The sequence below is a fragment of the Stegodyphus dumicola genome, chromosome 9 (genome assembly GCF_044657685.1).
Source record: "Stegodyphus dumicola isolate Sdum_Otavi_A_Nest chromosome 9, ASM4465768v1".
In the NCBI taxonomy this organism is placed as follows: Eukaryota; Metazoa; Arthropoda; class Arachnida; order Araneae; family Eresidae; genus Stegodyphus; species Stegodyphus dumicola.
Window position 1 is genome coordinate 138,493,470 of NC_140776.1, and position 21,962 is coordinate 138,515,431.

The window sequence follows — 21,962 nt, forward strand, 5'->3', positions numbered from 1 at the left end:
TACATACTATATGTCTTATATACCATAGTTTATGTCTCTGAAAAAATAATCTTCACTTTTACTTAGAATGTTCTACAACTGCTTTTTCATGACATAGTCATCATTAAATCTGGTCAGATTTTGGAGAACAGGATAATAATCATTTAAAGCTAAATCTGAGTAGGGTGATTTCCCCTCCTACAACCCATTTTTGCTGTTTTTTGGAAATGCTGAAAGAAGTCTGGGTATCCATCCTGCACATATTTTTGTTCATGAGAAGATTTTCATATAGAAAGTGTAGAACAGTTGTTTTAGATAGACCCAATCTTGCTGCTATTTACTTGACTTTTAATTCTCACTCAGTATTTCTTCTTAGACATGAACAATATTTTCTGACATTCATACCTTGAATGGTTAATCTTCGCAAGAATCATAAATGGATTCTTGTCCCATGTGAAACTGTTTTACCTATTCTTTCACTACAGAACATGAAGGAGACAAATCACCATATACATGATTCTAACATTGTTTCGTTTTTTTAGAATTAAGGTCCTTAGTTAAAAAATTAATCAGAGAACTATATTTAATTTTAAACATTTTAGAACAAACTTATAACATATCTTCCTTCAGTAAAAGAAAAAAAAAAAAAAAAGAATGCATACAATTTCACTTACAAAATTTTCAAATTTATTCAATTAGTACTATCATTACATGTTTACAAGATGAAATTTTTTCTAACCATTTTTATATCCAAGATTAAAAACTTTTTAATTTACTCATATAATCAAATTAGTTTATTAAATCCATAGCCAATGTTTAGGGAAGTCAGTACATCATATTTTAAGTAAGGAACTTGATTACAGGTAAGTAAACAAAAGATAAGAAAAAGCTTAACTTTTATTTATAAGTGTATTATCCATTTTAAACAATATCTTCCATGAATCTATATAAACATTTACTTCTACCTTAATGAGCTTTTTTCCTCTAAAAAAACTTATCCATGTTAAATAATTAGATCCAAAAACCCAAACAATCAATTACTGAAATAATTTCTTCCTATTTTGAAATGAATAATTTAGTGTAAATCATTTTTCATAGCTTAAACCATGAGTCAGTTTCCAATCTAAATTTTCTATCAATGAATATTAAGATTTCTTAATCTTTTAATCTGAATTTTTGAGACACTCACTAACACTGAGTGACATATATTTAAAAATTAAAGATACAATGAAACTGTAGTTTCAGTTAAAACAAATTCTCTACATAGTATTCTTGATATTATCAAACTACCAAAACAGAGACTGCAGATATAATATAATTGCTCATTTTTATAATCATATAAATATCCATTTACAGAAAGTAAGGAACTCACCCGTAAATTAGTGTTGACAAGTATTGAATCAGGAGTTTCTATATTGATGCAGCCTTTTTTTGTTTGAGCAATTTGAGCAGCTATTAGAAAATACATGTGGCAATTAGACAAGCATAAAACCTAAAAAAGCTTTAAAAGACTACAAGCAGTAATATAAAGACCATGAAAGTAATAAAACAAAATCAACACTTACCAGTGCTCAGTTTTCTGCTGGACCTCTTTCTTGGCTATATGATTTAAAAAAAAAAAAAAAAAAAAAAAATTAAAAAAGAGAAAAAAAATAGTAAGAAAAATACAATAAATGTGTAAAATTAAAATTATATATAAAAAAGCATAGTAAAAGACTAGTTTTCAACAAGTTCTTTGCCTTTATCTTACCATGTAATATCAGTGCATTTTATAGTCCCTAATATGTTTTATTCCATTAAATTTAGTCATAAAATTCTCACTTTGCACATAGTTTTTCAAAACATTTTATGCCTAACTGATATTTAGCATTAAAAACTTTCATTTATCAACTTTAAAGTTATGAATTGCCCTTTAAAAGGCTTACTTTTCCTTAAGCCACTCATTTGCAGCTTTGGTTTATGAAAAAATTGTAGGCTTTTGTTCATTTGTGGCTTTTGGTCATGTTGAAAATAATACAAACCAATTCTCAATTAGTGCTCCAGGATGGGCAGCATAGAATTTTCTAATACTCCCTTACAGTCTTCAGTATTCAGAATTCAAGGCACAAAAACCAATACCAGTCAAGTCCTAGAAAAACAGACTTCCACCCCAATATCTCCTCCACCAAATTTAACAACGGACGCAACAAGCTTTGATAAGAAATGTTCACCTTACATCTGCAAGATCCATCGGAATAACTACATAGGCAACGTGATTTACCACTTCACATAATACTCCTCCATTGTGTTAAAAGTCCACATGCAATGTGTTTCGCATCACTATAATTTTTTGGCATTCAGTTTAGTGATCAGTGGCTTGTATGCTGTACTGCATCCATGGAATTGAAGTGCAAACACCTCTAAACAAATGGTATGATTACTGGCATCCTTTTTGGATTCCAGTCTCTGTTGTCATCGTTTTGAATGAAACTTATGATTTGAGTTCATGAAGGACGTACTGACAGTCACTATCCATCTGGTCATAATTGGGAATTTTTTTTCCTGTTTTTATTTAATTAGTACATCATTTAATGTTGCATGTAATTCATTCAGCTCTAGTTATATATAGCATTCAATTTGATAACTGAAAACAGTACACATTTCTAACTAAGGGCTTACATGTTCTTAGACTGACGAAATGGTGATTCTACCTTTTTTTAGGTTTGTCTCATCATTAATGACAATGTAAGGTACATAGAGAGTGATTCAAAATAGAAGAAAAAGTAAAAGTTCAGTAATTAAAAAAGTAAACAGTACTACAATATGTTCACAGAAATATAAAGGATTTTTTTTTAAATAATGAAAAATGTTACTGCCAGTAAATTTAAATTTTTACTTGGAGTCACAGGTGTTTAGAGATCAGCTGATATTATTGGCCATATTGAAAGAAGTTATTCACCATGTGACAGAAATCATATTTGAACTCTCTTAAATGCTGCACAGAATGTCATATTATGTCTGGCAGTCATTTTCATGAATGGCAGTAGTATTCTAAATATTGTAACCACCATACAAACTTCTGACACAACTGAAGCAAAACACATTGGTGAAATTTTTCAATTATTCTGGAAATAAAATCTTTCATCATTAAATAAAAAAATTCTACATCCTTCTGTGCATTTCTTTAAAACTGTATCCTACTACTGTCTATAACTTTTCAACTTAATGAGATTTTATCTTTTCTATAACTTTTGGCCTGGCCTACATATATTTATATATATGTGTGTTCTATGAAAATCAGATATATCAAAATTTTGACTCCTTTTGAAATTTCCTAGAACTGATGTTATGATTTTATTTTTTTAGTTAGATTATATGATTATTTTGATATTTCCTTAATCTGTACATTTGGTTTTCAAAAAGCTCTAATGAAATAACTTCCTAAAGTTGTTTAAAAGAAATCATAATCACTCCGTACTACTATGCATAACATTACATTCTTTAAATAATACATCAGAAATTTCTGGACATTTAGCAAACAGTCATGAACAAAAGATTTACCAACAGGCCCATCAGAACTTATTCATTTAACTTGAATATGCTTTTGTGCTGTGTAGAAGAAATTTCAAGACCATTTTCACTAAAAGACTTTTGCAATTCTGAAAGTTTAGAAACAGAACTTTTTCAACTATTGCCATAAATTACACACACACACACAAAAAAAAAAAGTTTCAAAAAAATAAGCTTCTTTAATTTTTTGTAGATGCATAGGTAAAGATTTCTAAAACTAAAAAACTCCCAACTAAAAAACTCTTCTAACTAAAGACAACTGAGGACTGGAAACTGGTAATGTGATCGAATGAATCATGCTAAACCTTATTTTGCACTGATGGAAGATGTCAAATTTAGCAAGAACCCCATGAAACAATCTTGCCTTACTCGCACTGTGCAAGGATCTGGTGGGAGTATCATAATATGGGGCACTGCTGGCAAGGAAGTGATGCCCTGGAGTTCCTCGAGGGTAAACAAACAGCCATGAGATACTTAGATATACTGGCAGATCAAGTGCATCTTGCAATGTTGCATTTTTACCCTGATGGATACTTCATGGACAATAATGCAACTATATATCATGCCAGAAGTGCTCAAAATTGGTTCGCTGAACATCAGTCTGACTTCCAACATCTTTCCTGGACATCGCATACACCATATCTTAATCCCATAGATAATGTATCAATTATGGTGGAAAGACGCATCCGACAGCACTCTCCTCTTCCATCTAATTTACAAGATCTAAGAAGATGTATAGCCAATGCATGGTATTCTCTGGACATAAATGCACTCCAGAAGCATGTAGACTCAATGCCCAAACGAATCAGAGTGGTTATCTGTGCAAAAGGTCCAATAATATATTGATATTGGGTTTTTAATTCATTGGCCAGTGTGTGTATAAAGTTACATATAAAATAATAAATTTAATGGAGCCTAGAAAAGGACTAGTTTCTGTAATTAAATTATTACATTAATTTTTTTTAATAAAAAAAGTCACTGAAACTGTTTTCAGTTTTTTTACCTTAAAGCTAAGACCTGGTATTGATGCCAATAATTCACGCATGGTTTGAGGTTTATGCCTTGTGCTTTCTCTGAGAGATGTCTTTTCCAATGAACATCGCCACCTTTCTTCTGGAACACAACCTGCAGGGAAAATATTTCCTAAATTTTATAGCATAAGATAATTATCTTGAAATTATTCATTTAATTACAAATGCATATACTATTCAAACATAAATATCAAATAAAGAATTATAACTTAAATCAAAATAATCATGCCTGCTTTGATTGTTTAATTTTCTCAGTAGATTAGTTTAACCCGTTCGCAACGAGCATCTCTGTTACTGAAGCATTCTCTTGGGATGGCGTGTTAACCGGATGCGTCGCCCTATGAGGACGGGCAATTTAGGCTGCTAAGCCTAACTTTGGGAAAAAATTGTATAAATGAAATTTGTCATCCAATTTTTTCTAATTTTGGGTACATTGAGAAGAACACTCAGGTAGTCGTCAGAATTAATTTTAAGCCTTTATTATTATATTTTCCTTAAAAACTTTATGAAATACTCATTCTAGAATAATATAATTTTTACCTTATCCCACAAATAAATATATATGGAAAAATATCCAAACAATAGCAGATTTTATTTAACGCAACACACAATTAAAATTTTAAAATGTTAAAACTGTCTTTCATAAAAATTCAACGATAGTCACAGAATTTTAATATCATCTGCTGCTTTTTTACTCAGCAAATTTGACTCATTTAGAATTTGTACATGTTCTATGGTCAGCTAGTGCTTTTGTTTTGCCATTAAAAAAAAAAAAAAAAAACTTTCGATAAGCGATACAAAATATTTGTCTCAATGCCGGAAAACACAAAGAGTAATAGAAAAGTCTCTAATGATAGAACATCTACTCCAATATAACCGATAAAAAAATAAAAAATTAGAAAAATTAATAAATTAACTTGAAAATATTCCAGAGCATCGAGAACATGCTCATTTTTTATATAAAATGATGCAATAAGAGCCATTACATTACTCAACACTAACGAATTAGCGATTGTGTATATTCTAGGTTTAGATACTGCTTTCGTTTGCCATTGAAAAAAGATACGTTTCGCTAGCAATTAAAAATATTCATCTCAAAGCACGAAAATTCTAAGAAATTATTCTAATAAAAAATCTGATGTGTACACCACGACTTCCTTGTACGGAATATTAAATTATACGCATTTTTTCTTGCATTTCATTTAAACTTATTGGATTGAATTAAATCTACTTCGCCGACAGCGCATAAACCACAATAGAATAAATACATTCTTTAAAATTCCCTCTAGTATTTGTTTACCATAGCGACACTCTGACGCTAGATTCACTTAACAGTATTATATTTTGTTTATATTATAACTCAGAAAGCATAAAATTTATATCATTTAAAGAATTATCTAATCGTTGCCACATGTTTTATTCAAATACTATAATAAAGCTAGAAAATGTATAAAAGAAATTAAGCAAACAAAACAAAAAAGAAAATGTTTTTCACAGACGATTGAGTATTTCGCATTCAATTAATTCAGTTCTCACTTCGCGACAAGGCAAAAATACATAAAAACTCAAAATATCTGTATTAAAAATTATGAAGTAAATCTTAAACACTTATTTCCTCGAAAAAATTCCAGAAAAGATTAAGCATGATTTAATTCGCATTAATAAATGAAGGCGTTATTTTTGTTGTTGCGAAGCTACATTTCTCTAGATTGGCAACAAATCCACTACTCTGCTGTTTCAAATGTAAACAAGCAAAGGCCAACATCAAAAATATTATTAGGCTTAGCGGCACTTAAACAACTTTAAAATTGCTGATAATTCTACAAATATTGCATACAGATTTATTAAAGGCATAAAAGTCTTAACCGGAAGATAAGCACAACATAATTCAATCTTTTTTAAAGCAAAAAATGCACAATTTACAAACATATAAGAGTAAAGAAACTGAGATCACTGAACTAGGTTACAGAGTGGATATATATATAAATATATTTATATACGTTTGGTGCACCCGATTGCAACCAAAATACGAGGTGCACATCCACATGTTATAGCAGTCCTACATACAAAATTCCAACTTTTTGAGGCTACTCGTTTTTGAGTTACATGATATATGTACGTACGTACATACATTAGTACAGACGCCACGAAAAATTCTCTTCAGAATTAATTTTAAAGCAGTTTTATAATTTTTTTGGAGGAAAAGAGTTTTTTATTCTGTTCTTACGTACAGATATCATGCAAAAACATCGTTAAATTGCATTTGATAGCGGTCAGATTGGATATTTTCTTTGAAATATTCTGCCTGAAACTTTTTGCGATTACAATACTTCTTTTTTACTTCGTAGGAGGAAGTAGAAAAGGAAAAATATAAGAGTAATAAAAAAAATCTCTAATGATAGAAGTTTATCCCACTATATCGCAAAAAAAAAAAAAAAATAAAAATAAAAAGTACCTCAATGCAGGGAGAGCATGTGCATTTGTTTATATCAAATCACACAGCTAAAGAGACATTACATTGCTCAATGCCCACCCACGAATCTCACTTTCCTTCCGAAACAAAATACCAAAAATAAAAATCACTGCATATAAATGAAGATAAACATACTTAACTTTGAATATATTTCCCCATAACAGGCACACAAGTACATCTAGCGGCAACAAAAAATATTAATTAAGCGTTCTATTTAAAAAGTCAAATGTGGTACGCCGATCGGATCCGGTAGAGTGAATTAAATAGCGATTCAAATATGACACACCCAGCCGTGAGGTAATGTTCGCTGCTCATGCACATATGACACACCCATACTGAACGGGTTAAGCTTCACGGCAATAATAAGTTTTGCATCACATTATCTCAACATTCTGTTTAATAAATGCATGGATATTACAGTTCAGAATTTTCAACAATACTGATTTCATAGAACGATTTTCTAATTTTACATGCAACTACTAAATCTTTTTCACTAGCATGCTCTGAATTTTTTTGCTTTGTAGCAGAGTTATAAAATACAAATCATTAAACTGTTTCGAGTGTCTGAAAAATATTTGTTATTATTATTTTTTATTTTAAAATCAGTTCAGTCTTAATTTCTCGGAAGTTAAAGATTTAAAAGATAAGATTTAAAAAGTATACTCATACATTTTAATTTCAGGTTTTCTACAGCACAGTTTTACCAAAATATTTTTAAAAAATTAGAAATTTTACAAAAAAGAAAAAAAATTTACAATTTTACCTTCCTAAATATATTTTTTCAACTAGCCTATTTGATTTTAATTCATTAGAAATGATCGAGCAATCCATTCAAAAAATTGTGAGCACTGTCATGGAGTAAATATCTGACACAAGATTTCATATAATTCAGAATATTAATAAGATATATGCATACATACATATATATTTTCAAGCTAGTTGAGCATCAAAATATTTTTTTAATTTAACTAAATTTAAAATTTATTTGATTACATCACTTCACAGAGTTATTTATTTTTTTACTCTCAACATTTTTAAAAAGAACTGTTAATTTTAATTTGCATTTTAAGCTCTGGGAACTGCTGCATTTTTCTTTATTAGTAACTGAAAGTTCAGTATGAACAACAAGGCATTTTAGCGTACACAATGACTTTTCACTTAATTCTTCAAGGATTAAACTAGATCCTGAAGAATGCTTATTAACAGGTGCTGGGGATGAGGAACTGGGGAAAAAAAAAAAAAAAAAAAAAGACATTCTTGGAATAGAAAAATTTTTGGTAATCAAGCTATTCAAAAAGGTATCCCTACAATCTTTCCTAATAGCATCTCTATAGGGATTTTCAAAAACTTCAAATGTATTTTTGTTTAATGAAAATGAATAATACTAATATCTGCTGAGCAACTAATCTAACATACAAAGATGTTCTACATTCTGTTATGAATTTTGTACATATATGGATAATTTTAGAGAAATTATTTGTGAAATTGTTGTATTTTTCTACTTAATATAACATGAAAATCTAAGGAAAGAATACTGTAATAATCCTCAGGTTTGAAGAAACATAAGATTTAAATTAGAGGACTTCCTGTTCTTATTTGAACAACTTCACGGGTCCGCTGAATGACCGGAAAGTATTGAAAAGGAAACTCATTAAGGAACCTCCTTGTAAAGTTTCCTTAAGATGAAAACATAAAAGGAAAGGAAGAGGCTTTTGTCCAAAAGATGATGCTGTAAGATAAGTTGCACCAAGAGACTGTGTGATCTGCATCAAGCAGAAGTTTTGTCTGTTCATTCTGTAGCTGTACTGATGATTTACTGTTGATTTACTGTTATTTAATTCAGAAACCTTTGTTTAAATTTTAAAATAAATATTTAAAAGTCCACTGGTCTGATTACTTTCAATCTCGGAAGTTCACTTCGGTAATTTTGGTGGCAGAGGTGTGAATGGAAAATCCCCAGATAAAGTTTACGGACATCAGATTGAATATAGAGGAACATCAGTCCCCTGAATACAGCTATCTTTAAGTGGTGGGATCCAAAATCCACAGATAAGTTTACAGACATCAGTCTGGATAAAAAAAAGAATGTCAGTCTCCTGAATTCAGCTCAAGTTTGTGGGATAGTCATTGTCCAAATATCATCACTATTTCTGCAGAAAATACACACCGCCAGGTCTGAAATTTAGCTCAAGTTTGTTGGACAGTCAACCGTCTCATGTCCAAAAATGTTTAAAAAAATTTCATCCATTTTAGTAGTGGACCGTGAGGTTCCAAAAATCCAGTTCAGCGGGAAGTTTGTGGGACAGTCAATGTCTGAAGATCATAAGTGTCCGAAAAGTGAAGGCTTGAGAAGTTTGTAGTGTGTACAGATAAATGTGAAATAAGTGTCTGGATCATCAGCATCCATAAAAATCTTAAGTTGTGAGAAATTAATTACGCTGTGATTGCATCTTCTTTTCCAAGCATCAAACAGTACTTTCAAATCTACAAATCCAGGTGGGTAAATACCTTGGATTTTTATACTGAGGCAGTGAACTAACTTAATTTAAGTATTTTGTAATTTAATTTACACCAGTTCACATAACTGTTTTAAGTCAACACTGTTTTCTGTAAAGCTTAAAGAAATGTGTTGTTTTGGTTTTATGCTTACAATAAGAAAGCATACATTTTAGAATTTGAATCTGTGTTAATAGATCTTTTAATATCCGAAATGTTAATGTGTTGTGCTGAAATAAAGCTTATATAACTAAATGTGTAAAAGAGAAGAATTACTATAAATCTGAAGGTTCTACGGTTATCTGGTATTTTGACATATCATTTTTAAGAAGTCTTGAATGTTTTGAATGTTAGAATTTTCAGTTAAGTATGTAAAACATTAGCTGTGTAAGAACTAATTTTTTTTTTTTTTTTTTTTTTTTTTTTTTTTGTTGTTGTTGTAGTGTAAAAGGGAAAAGCTAGAAATCCTCGACATATTATGTTTTAACTGTTGTTATATCAATGTTTATTGAGCATGTATATATATATATATATATGTCTTTGAATTTAATTTACCTATGAATGCATACTTTAATATCCTTGGAAATTTTGATGAAAGTATATTGTATTATCATAAGCATTTGAGTTTTACATAACTGAATGAAAAGCATTTCAAAGGTTTATATTATTTGTAGTATCATAAGTCCTCAAGTAGACAAATTATATTTGAATGCATAATGTACATATTATAGTGTAAATTGTCTTGTATTTGTGTTTAGACACATAGAGTATGTTGTGAAAAAAATAAGGATTTAATTTTAATTCTCATATTTGAAACTGCTATTTGCTTAAAACAATTTTATATATATAGAGAGAGAGAAAGGGAGAGGGAGCTAGTTAGATTGTTATCATAATTTGGGCTTATATCATGGCATTCTTAGCAAAAGTTAGAAAAAAGGAAGTTAAAACCTTGGCTGAAGAGTAAGGGAAAAGGTTGGACCTGAGCTTAGGATATTGGATCTAAGACAGTTGATTATGAGAAATGAATCCTACGAGGAGGAACTTGTGAAAGGCCAGTTGGAAAATATCACTTCAATGAGGCTTCCGAGAGAAGAGGAAGAGAGGCGAGATATAATTAGGAGAGAAGAAAGGGATTTTCAATTAACAAGATTAGGATTACTAACTAATGGAAATAATCCTCTAACTGGTGAGAATGAAGAAATGTGCTTAGGAAACGCCGTTATGATCTGCAAAAAATTACTGCAAAATTTGATTCTGAAGAAAACGATATTAGTTTGTATCTAGTCATTTTTGAGCACCAAGCAAAGCGTGCGAATCTACACCAAACAGACTGGGTTTCTGTTTTATTGACAATTTTGCCAACTTACATAGTTCAGCTGATTATGCAAAAGCCAGAGCAGCAGGCTTATGGCTACGCTTACATAAAAGAAAAACTGCTTAAAAGGTTTAAGCTTAGTCCAGAAAAATTTTGCATCAAATTTACGAAATCCCAGAAAGATACTCAAACCACTTAGAGGGATTTTGCTTTTGAATTAAGGAATTATTGTGAAGAATGGATAGTTTGGAAAGTAAAAGATTTTGAACTTTTAAAAGATCTCATGATAACGGACCAAATGAAGCATCAAGTAAATTTTGAAGTGGGTCAGCATTTTATTGACAGTGGGCGAAGATAATGTCAGAATTTATTTGGCGTTGTTATCTTCAACCAATATCAATAAAATGTGTGTACGTAAACACCAGAAGATCTCTCCTGTTCATAGTTCGGAGTCACAAAAGGGAAATAAAAACCATTCAAATTCAAGAGATTCACAAAAGTATCAACAGTGTGGAGGGAAAGCTAGATATGCCTCCGCAAAAAAGAAAAACCTTCCAAAATCAGAGTGAACATCATTTTGATGTACATAAACCACTTAAGTGTTATCCTTGTGGCTCAACTGATCACTTAAGGCCTCAATGCCCAAAAGTACAAAAAGATTTTACAGTGTCATATGATACAACCTTAGCACCTAAAGCTATACACATGATTTGGTGACATTCTGTAGCTGACTTTTTGCAACAGAACATGAAGCAAATGATGATTGGAATCTGGTAGTGTGTATAGTTCCATTTCAGACATCATGAAGTTAATGATAACGATATTTTTTACAAATTTCACAACATTTTAAAACAAGTCTCTTTCTTTTAAATGCCAAAAAGATTTTGACAAAATATGATTAAACATGGCAATGTGAATGTTTGCAAATACGATATTTGCGATGTCGGGAAACTTTCATTAAAACCAATATAATATTGTCAGTGTAACAATCAAATATGCAGCCATATTTCTCATTTGCCCTTACATTTTCACAATTAGAAAACATTTTTAGCATATAAGTCTGTTTTTATTATGCTGTTGTTGTGACTATCCAGATTAGGCAGTGGTTTTATTATATAATGGAAATAACCTTTTCAGAATATTATTTCAGTTTATCCTTACACTTTGCATGCCAAATGTGAAAAAATGCATACTAGTAAAAGTTTCTTTGTGTGTACTAATACTGTCAATATGCACATGTATCAGAAATTTATATTTCAAAACATGTCTAAAATTTTATACACATTTAAGTAATAGTTTAATAAATGATTTGACATTTATGTTAATTTAGTTCAGCATTTTGCAGTATTTTCCAAACAGTTAATACAACAGAAGCATTCCATTTTTTAGGAAAAGGAAATGAAGAATTTGGAAAGGGATTTATTTAACCCTCTGAGCGGCACAGGTTTTTGTATCAATCATGAAGATCTGTATTTAAACACCATTTATTTGCTAAATGTATATAATTACTTATTTTAGTCTCTATTTTCATCAAGAAGACATTTACACTATTAAAGAATGTTAAATACCTCAAACAATAAATTAATATACACCAAGTAACAATAAATCTCCTGATCAGATAAAGCCGTTATGGCACTCACAGGGTTAATAATAAATGTACACTATACTGGACTAGTAGGTGCAAAACTGATTGAAACTATTTCATGAAAAGCAAAGATATACAATCAGATAAACCAAAACAGAAAAAGAAAACTATTCGCTTCTTGGATTTGTACAATTTTTTTATCTCAATTCATCCAGTAGATTAACAAAACAAAAACAAAAATCACGGTTCCATTAAAGCCAAACTACAGTGCATTTTGACTTATTTCTTTCCTTAGTTTCTGGCTTAATACTATATTAGGGGTTCTCAACCAGGATTTTCCCTCTGGAGGAGAGGGAGGAATTTCATAGTTTCAGGAAGGAAATGTGACCTACCTTTTATCCACCTTTTGAATATTTGGTTTTTAGTTCATGAATATAAAAAACTAATTTTTAAGTTTGGGTATTTATCAATTAGCTCGCATGATAAAGTTCTCTTCATAAATACCAAAACATATACTATTTCTTGTTTAATTTATAATTTAATTTAGAATTTCAATTCATAAAACACATTAAAAATAAATTTAAACAAATGAATATGTATTTTTTAGCTTTCTAAAGGAGGGATGATATGATGTTCTAGCAACGGTGAAAGGGCTACATGATGCAAAAAAGGTTGAGAACCACTATACTACACAAAATGAAACACTCATGAACAGCAACAAGGAAGCATTCTCTAACAAATACAAAAACCAATTTGAGGAAGGCACAAACCTCTCTCATGTAATCATTATGTTGTGATTTACTTGAAGCAAGTTTTGGTTCAGAAAACTCAACAGATGTTAACTCCTGTCACTATCAGTAAATGAATCATAGTTGTAATGCAAGTTATTGTGTGATCCAACAAATCCTGCATGTGCTCATTCTTTTTGTTCACCTAGTATGAATGAAGGCTGCACAGCAATTTTAGCTTCAAGTCACATTTCAATTTCATGGCTTAGTTACCTGAACATAATAATTCTTAGTGAAGAACACCTCTTTCTTAAACAAACAAGAAAACTTCTTGTTAATTTCTTGGCAAATCCCAAATCATAAAACCCATGATAATGGTAGGGGAAAAAAAAAAGGATTATGTAAGCAATGGTTGTAACAGCAATTACTGCTAACAAAGTACTACACACAAACCAAACTGGAGACACCTGATGTCAAAAAAATACAAAAAACAATAAGTGCCCTTAATAGAAAAAATTAGCATATATTTAAATGTTTGAGTGAAATAAGGATTCATTTGCTTTTGCTTTTACATGAGATACTTTGCCATTCCATGAAATAATTCAAGTAGTGAAAAGTATTTCTGAACTTATCATGCAAGCAAATAAAAAGCACTCCATTCTTTCTGCATTTCATTTTGAAGTAACGAGAGTCAGACAGTATATCATGTTTTTATGAATCGTACTCATGTACATTTTTGTTTTATTTCAAAGTCTGGTTTCCATTCAGTTACAGTTAATGAATGTTTTCGAAGAATAAACCCTTTTTTTTAACTTCAGTGTTCTGTTATCAGAATCGTGAACTGAAATAAAAATCATTCCACTAACTCAAAAGAACATAAAAATTTTATATTTTAGTTCATTTAGAAAATTAAAATTCATAAATAAACAAATAAGCAAAATAAATTCTCTTAAAAATACCTGCTCCAGCAGGTGCTGGAGGCAATGACTTCATGATGATCCGAGGTATAGGAGGAGGAGCACTGCCACTTGCAGCAATGGCTGTATTTCTTCTTCGCCTTTTTTGTTGTTGTCGCAAAGCATGCTTAATTGCTCTCTGACTATGACTTTGAGATACCTAATATGAAAATAGTAATGTTCAGCAGCAAGTTCTTGTCAGATGTGGAAGAGAATGATAACAAAAAGAGGGAACACAATTTTTCATGATTTACCTTAGCAGGTGATGACACAGGAAGATTAGCAGCTGATGCTTGATTACATTTTTCTTTTTTTGCATCTTCTGTAACATTTTCACCATTAATCCTTCTCACACGGGTATAGTATTCATTTTTATATGTAAGAGGCTTAACAGTAAGCTGATCTGCTTTATGGAGAACTGCTTCCTCCTGATGGTTCATGTGTGAATTATTATTTAATGACAAGGAGAAATTCTTGAAGCCAGGTGGTAAACGTACATACAGAACTATAAAAATAATAATAAAAAAAAAATCTTTCAAAAATTTTTCATTATTTCAAATTTGAAAAATAACAATTATCAATAATATTACCACATATTAAAACTAACTATCAAAACAGGTTTAAAGCTATATAATTTATTTTACTAATGCATAATTTTCAAATAATAAAATAAGAAGGACATAAAGTAGCTTAAATTTTTATTGCCACAGCTGTTCCTATTAAGAGCTACAATTTTTTAACTGATCTGCTACAACATTTATCTTATAACTGCCAGCAATACCTAGAGATTGCATACATTTTCTCGGTAACAAACACAAATGTCAGTATCCAAAAAAACTAGCATGTATACTTGTTTACTGAGGAAAATCTTGAAGATATATGCAATCATTTCAAAACAGTGATTAACAATAATGCTAAAGAATGCTGCAAATTAATCCAAATGATTGCAGCATTCAACTAAGCATGATTTGTAATCATTTGCATTATTGCAATCATCAAATTGATAAATATGAAAGAAATTAGCAACAATGAAAGAAATTAAAATAATTACCTCGATCTTTCTTCCTTCCACAAGGTGAAGAAATGGATGCTCCAGAATCTTGATCTGAATCCACAGGATCAAATTCTTGACCACTGTCGTCTTCATCAACTTCCATCTTAACTCCACCTTCAGGAATATTACTCTACAAAAAATATTTACAGTTTGGATCGAAAGCAGTATTAAAACATGTACAATAGTAGTAAAATACAGATTTTTAAAGAGTACAGCTTGTTGAAAATCTGAAGAAACATTTAACAAAAATTAAAAAAATAAATAAATTCATTTAAATCAGTTTTCCAAAAATTAATGTTCATTGCTTATGAACTGAGCTCCCTGCTTAAAGATTCTAGTGCACTTAATATAATTTACCTTCAACCATTTTCAGCAAGCAAAAACTGTCTACAAAAGTGCGATTTAATGTCAATAATGGGCAAGTGCAACTTCGAAGCACACTCATAAAACCATCATTTTGGTTCTAATGCAATGACCTCAATAACACAGTTTATTTTTTGTAAAGAATATATATTACCTGCTATTTCTGTTTTTCTTACATTTTGGACAAAAATTATATTAAAATTTTGGACTTGCCTTCTACACAACAGCAAAAAGTGAGGCATTTTCAAAATTATGGGACTGATTATATTGGTAGGCATATACACTCATGGACAAAAAAATTAGCGCTCCAAGAAGGAGTCGTCAAAATGAAACGAAATTTTACATACGTAATGACTACTTTGATATAAGTAAATGATAAGAAATTCAAAGAAAAAGGATAATTTATTTCAGAGAAAAAGGCAAAAGAACGGAGGAGTTAATACTCCGTTGGACTCCCTCTAGCGCGAATGCATGATGTGATACGATCGGGCATTGAGTCATACAAGTTCTGTATGATGTCTTGAGACATTTCGTTCCATATTTGCTGTAACCTTGCCTCTCGTTTGTTCAAACTCGTGGGATGTCCAACTCGTCGTCCCAAATGATCCCAGATATGCTCGATTGGCAACAAATCTGGGGATCGGGCAGGACAAGGAAGGGTATAAACAGTGTGGAGATAGTCTTGTGACACCCTTGCCATATGAGGCCGAGCATTGTCTTGTCGAAAAATGGCTCCTGGGAGCCGTTGCATGAGTGGCAACACATGTGGTTGCAGGATTTCATGAACATACCACAGGGCTGTCACGGTGCCACGGAACAATACTAAAGGTGACCATGTATTGTAGGCAATGGCACCCCATACCATCACACCAGCTATGGGAGCGATGTGTCGCTGTACAGCAAAGGCAGGATTAAGACGTTCACCACGGGCTCTCCCCACACGAACACGATTATCATCACTGCCAAGATTGAATTTGGATTCGTCGCTAAAAAGATGACCTGGTTTCATTTCACTGCAAGTCCAGTTTCTTCATGCTCGACACCACTCCAAATGGAGGCATCAATGGGTGGGCATCAAGGGCAGCACATGTAATGGGAGCCGCGATACCAACTGTCATTCAGCCAGGTGCCTTCGTATGGTTCGAGAAGACACAGGGGCTCCTAGTGAAGGTGCTACCTGTGCCTGGATGGCGGCCAATGAAGCAGTTGGCTGTACGCTTGCATTTCTTACGATGTGGCGGTCTTCTCAATGACTGGTCTGTCGAGGGCGTCCTGAGCCTGGTCTTCGTGTACATGACATCTCTCGGGTCCTCTGGTCCCAACACCTCATCACAACAAAATCAGAGCGGCCTAATTGACAAGCTACTCGCCTAGATGACCACCCAGCTTCCATCATCCCGACGATTCTCCCCCTCTCAAACTGCGACAACTGCTCATATTGTCTTCGAACACGGCATAATGGCATGTCTACCTCAGCTTTTCCTTTGTAAATGATTCAGCACACTTAAACAAACTTTGGCTGCCTGTTTTATACTCCACAGAGCAGGACGTTCAATGCCCTCTACCGGCTATACGTAATGCACAATCACGCTGCATTTCTAATCATTTGCATATCTCCCCAACATGTACCTCATTGCAAGTTTCGTTACGATCCCGCAATTATTTCTTGGTGCACTAATTTTTTTGTCCATGAATGTACATATATTGTACTATCTCAAAATATTAAAAAATCTGAAGTTCGGCAAAATGGCATAGTAAAAAAACACAGTGCAACTGCATAACAGCACTTACAATCATATTTAAAGTAATTTACATTGCATCTACTTCACAAAAAGAGACAACTATTTTGTTGGTTTTTTAAATATCATTAAAGAATTTTGGCTGCCAAATTGACTGCTGCAGTTAAGTTTCATAAATTCGGCTGTTAAATAATCTCACAGCTTGAGCTTCCTTTCAAGATTTCAGATTTGAATTTTTTTTATATGCTATAGATGCAACTAAAATCTGTTGATTATTTAAGCAATTAAAGAACAATTTGTGATTATCTCCAACTAAATAAAGAAGAATGATCTGCTTCTTCGATCTTCTGACAAAATGACGCAACTTTAGCAGAAACTTTGTATTCAAAGGTCAATAGGGAAATATGCAAGTAATGATTCTAGCAATACTTCTGAATTACTTTACATGAAGTGGAATTAGGAGACTAAATGGTTGTTTCATAGCTAAAAAATAAATAAATAAATAAATAAACTTGAAGAGGCAATATTTCAGAACCAGAATTCTCATTCAGCTCTCTTACTATGTTCAATTAACTGACCAGTCGCTCATCTTCATCACAGAAGTTCATGTTATTTTGATTCTGCAGTTAAAACTGCAGCTGGGTCTTAAAAGTTTCCATGGAAAAGAATGATTAAAATCAGCATGTATACTCAAAGCCAGGCAGCTAGTATTCAACAGCAAGACAATGCTTCGCCTCACAAAATCATAGCAGTATGTGGATTTTTGGCAAATCAGTCTGTCATCCAACATCCTTTGACACATCTGTCGCCATAGACCTTATTTCTGCTCAGAAATTTGGACTCGATATTTAAGACACATTAGCACAGAAATGAATCTGATATTTAAGAATTATAAGCTGCAGTGATGAGGGCCATTAACATCATCCAAAGATGAAATAGCATAAATGTATACACATTCACTGATTCAGCACATCCACAAAAGTAATGCAAAATCAATTAAAATAAATAATGTATATATAATTCATCCCATATTCAATTTGGAATAAACATAGGCTTAAAAAAAAAAAAAAAAAAAAAAAAAAAAAACTAGAAGCAAACTGCAAAAGAAAGGAGTCAAAACCAAAAATCAAATAAGATGTTTACATCTTTCAGTGCATTACCATCATCAGGGGTTTGGTGCAACAAAAGAAGCAAATAAAGCAGCCTGTTTCTAAACCAACAAAGAAATAAAGTTTAAAACTTAAAATAATCTCAGAAAAATAATCTGTGTCTTTATCAGTCCAACCCCTACACACCAAACTAAACAATATAAAAAATTGCAAAACTTTAGCACCAAAAATATAAACAAACATAAAAATAATATTTTGTGCGGACATAATATATAAAATATTATTTTGAGAGAGAGATTTCTGGACTCAGTTTGCTTAAAATAATAATAGTTTTACATTTGTTAATGTTTTTGATCGTACAATTTCGCAAATTTTTGCACTGTTTATTTCGGCCTATAGAGGTTGAACTGATAAAACCACAGATTACTTTAATTGTTTTTCTGAGATTAAGTTTTAAACTTCCATTTGTGTTTGTTAGTTTAGAAATAGCCCGATTTATTTACTTCTTTTGTTGCACCAACACCCTGATGACAATGCAACAAAACATGCAAATTTCTTCTTTTTTGGTTTTGACATGTTTTTCCACCTTTTTCCCCCGTAATTTGCCAGAGTGCTTCTGGATTTTTTTTTCCTGCATATGTTTATTTCAAACTGAATATGGAATGAATTTTAAATGTAGTATTTGTTTTTTAGTTTATTTTGCAAAATATATTATAATTACACAAGAATTAAAAATATATATATATAAATATGCCTAGTATTTTCGCACATTAAGGTGCAGAAAAATTATTACTCAAGACATAAAGTAAGAAATTTAGAATTAATTTTTCACAAAGACCAAAAATTGAAATTCATAATTAATGAATTTAAAATAATCCAATAAATGCAAAAAAGAATTTAAAAAAATATTAAAACCAAAACTTTCAAACAAGCAAAACCCCATTTTAAAAATTTTTAATGAAATTTAAAGAAAAATGAACATAACAGAAAAGGAATTCAATCAACTTCAATGTCACTTCATCAAGGGGGAGGAACACATACATATGTGCAAGATAAAAAAATATGAAAGCAACCTTCTAATTTTAATTGGCTATAACCTCTTTTATTTTTTATTTACTCTATCTTAAAAATAGCACTATAAATCTAAACTGCGTCAAGTGACGATATTGAAAAAAAAATTAGTTTTGATGTTGCATGATAAAAAAGTTTTCTCAGTCTCTCCAAGTGCATCATTATAAATAATTTACTCAATAATTGGTTATATTTTGAAATCTGGAAATATAATGTTTTCTTAGATTAATGATTTTTAATTCTATGGATTAAAAAAAAAAAAAAAAAAGGTTACAGAAGATTTAGTTATGCCCCTTGTGTTATCACAAAGTTGTTGCTTCATTTATCGCCAACTTGCTGTTTCATTTATCAACAAATTGTGTTTCATTTATGGTAACCTGAGTAGTTGAATGTTATGGAAACCCTATTAAGACGTAATCGGTTGCATGATTGCAATAAATTTGGAATTATGAGAAAAGATTTGTAAGAGCTTGCAGTGTGTTGGTTAGGAAGTACATTGCTTATTTTGTGGTTTAGACGGTAGAATGGCTGAATGTTGATAAGATCAATTTGAAGTTTCTGTACAATTTGGAACGAAAGGGAAAAAGAGCATTGATTGAGTGGTGTATAAATGAAGGTTTACTTAGAAGCCATTATAAGTGTCCTGTTTGTACGAAGGAAATGCGCATGATCAAACGTCAGAGGGTACTGCCAACTATGGAGAATATTTTTTACTCTTATTTTTGTGAATTTATGTGGCGTTGCCAGTACACAGATTCTAGTTAGATAATTTTAAGAAGTTTTTGAATGCTGTTAAGGAATTTTGTTTGACTGAAGAACGAGAAATTTCTAAATAAGGCAAGTAGATATTTCCTTTGTGTAGTGCTAAGACGAATTTCCTTTTTTTAATATTATTTGATTGCTTTATTTAAAATTATAATTTAATTATAGTTTCTTGAGATTATATATTTTTGTTGGCTGCTCCTTAAGACTTTTTAAGTGAATATAAATATGTGTACATGGACAAAGTTAAGACAGTGCGCAATGCCAAGTTTGTGCAATTCTCCTGATTTTTTTTTAAAGTGAGTATGTACATGGATACCAAGTTTGCGCAATTCAATGTGTATTCAATGGCTGAATGTTGATAAGATTAATCTGAAGTTTCTGTACGATTTGGAACGAAAGGGGAAAAGAGGATTAATTAATTGACTGCTATGTAAATGAAGATTTACTTAGTAGCCATTAAATGTCCTGTTTGTAGAAAGGAAATGCATATGGTTGAGTGTTGAAGGATACCGACACTACGGAGGATATTTTTTACTCTTATCTTTGTGAATTTATGTGGTGATGCCAGTGTACAGATTCTAGTTTTGTAATTTTAAGAAGTTTTTGGAAATTGTAAAGAATTTTGTCTGACTGAAGACAGGAAAATTTCTAAATAAGGTAAGTGGGTATTTCCTTTGTATAGTGGTGCTAAGATGAATTTCCTTTTTTATGTTATTTCATTGTTTGATTTAAAATATAGTTTATTGAGATTATATATATATATATATATTTCTGCTCATTTGAATTTTTAAGTGAATATAGATTGATGTGTACATGAACAAAGTCATGCAATGCCTAGTTTGTGCAATTATCTGATGCTTTCTTAATTGACAATAGGTCGATGTGTACATGGAGTTTGTGCAATTCTTTGACTTGTTATTTTGGATTTGAGTAGTGGCAATTTTTGCTGGCAAAAATCGCTGTTACACAAAGCTAAAATAACAAGTCAAAGAACTGCATTAACTTGGTGTCCATGCACAGCCAATTATTGCCAAGGGACACCCGTAAATATATTTTTACCAAAAAAAAAAAAAAAAAAAAGAATAGCACTGTTTTGCAAAAATATCAAATTAAAATGTATAAGTATTCTAAGATTTTATTCAGGAAAGATTATTAAATTTTATTGTTATTAGTAAAATATATGTTTTGTCAAAAATTTTGAATTAATGTTAAAAATTTTGGAATTATTCTGTTGACAAGATAAGAATTTTGGAATTATTTTATAAATAAGATCATTGTTTAAAATTTTGTATTTAAAAAATTTTCTAATTATTTTGAGAATGACTTGTATATGAAATATAAGTGAAACAATTATTAAACGGGAGACTAATTAAATACTGTTAATATAGAAATACTAAACATTTAAGAAATTGAATAATCGTAATAAAATTTATAGCAGAATTTAATTAAGAGTAAAATGTATTAAAATTTGTTTCAAATTATGGAAAATGAATGTTATAATTATCAATAATTGTATGTAAAATATAAAGTATGTTGAGGGAGTACTGGTTCAGAAACAGAGGCCTGTTTTACTTCTGCATAATTGTTCAGTTTACTCTCCTCATATAATATAAACTTTAAAGTCTCCCACTTTATTTAATTTTTCATATAGGATCTTTTTGGGTGCTTTGGGGTCTTCCAGTTTGTGTAAAATAAGAAAATTGTAAAATGTAATAATAAAAGTAAAAAACCATAATTTCAATAATGCAA

At 31.0% G+C, this 21,962-nt stretch overlaps 1 protein-coding gene across 6 annotated transcripts in view; it reads right to left on the reverse strand.

The window, feature by feature from the left end:
* Nucleotides 1–21,962, reverse strand: part of Asx (transcriptional regulator additional sex combs) — a 118,154-nt gene that overhangs the window by 62,779 nt on the left and 33,413 nt on the right. For all 6 annotated transcript variants that reach the window (XM_035377918.2, XM_085824146.1, XM_035377913.2 and 3 more), the window contains 6 exons: nucleotides 15,164–15,296; nucleotides 14,367–14,617; nucleotides 14,116–14,272; nucleotides 4,532–4,653; nucleotides 1,545–1,578; nucleotides 1,352–1,431 (listed from right to left, as the gene is read on the reverse strand). In XM_035377918.2, the coding sequence (XP_035233809.2) occupies nucleotides 1,352–1,431; nucleotides 1,545–1,578; nucleotides 4,532–4,653; nucleotides 14,116–14,272; nucleotides 14,367–14,617; nucleotides 15,164–15,296 (777 nt within the window). The remainder of the gene's footprint in view (nucleotides 1–1,351; nucleotides 1,432–1,544; nucleotides 1,579–4,531; nucleotides 4,654–14,115; nucleotides 14,273–14,366; nucleotides 14,618–15,163; nucleotides 15,297–21,962) is intronic.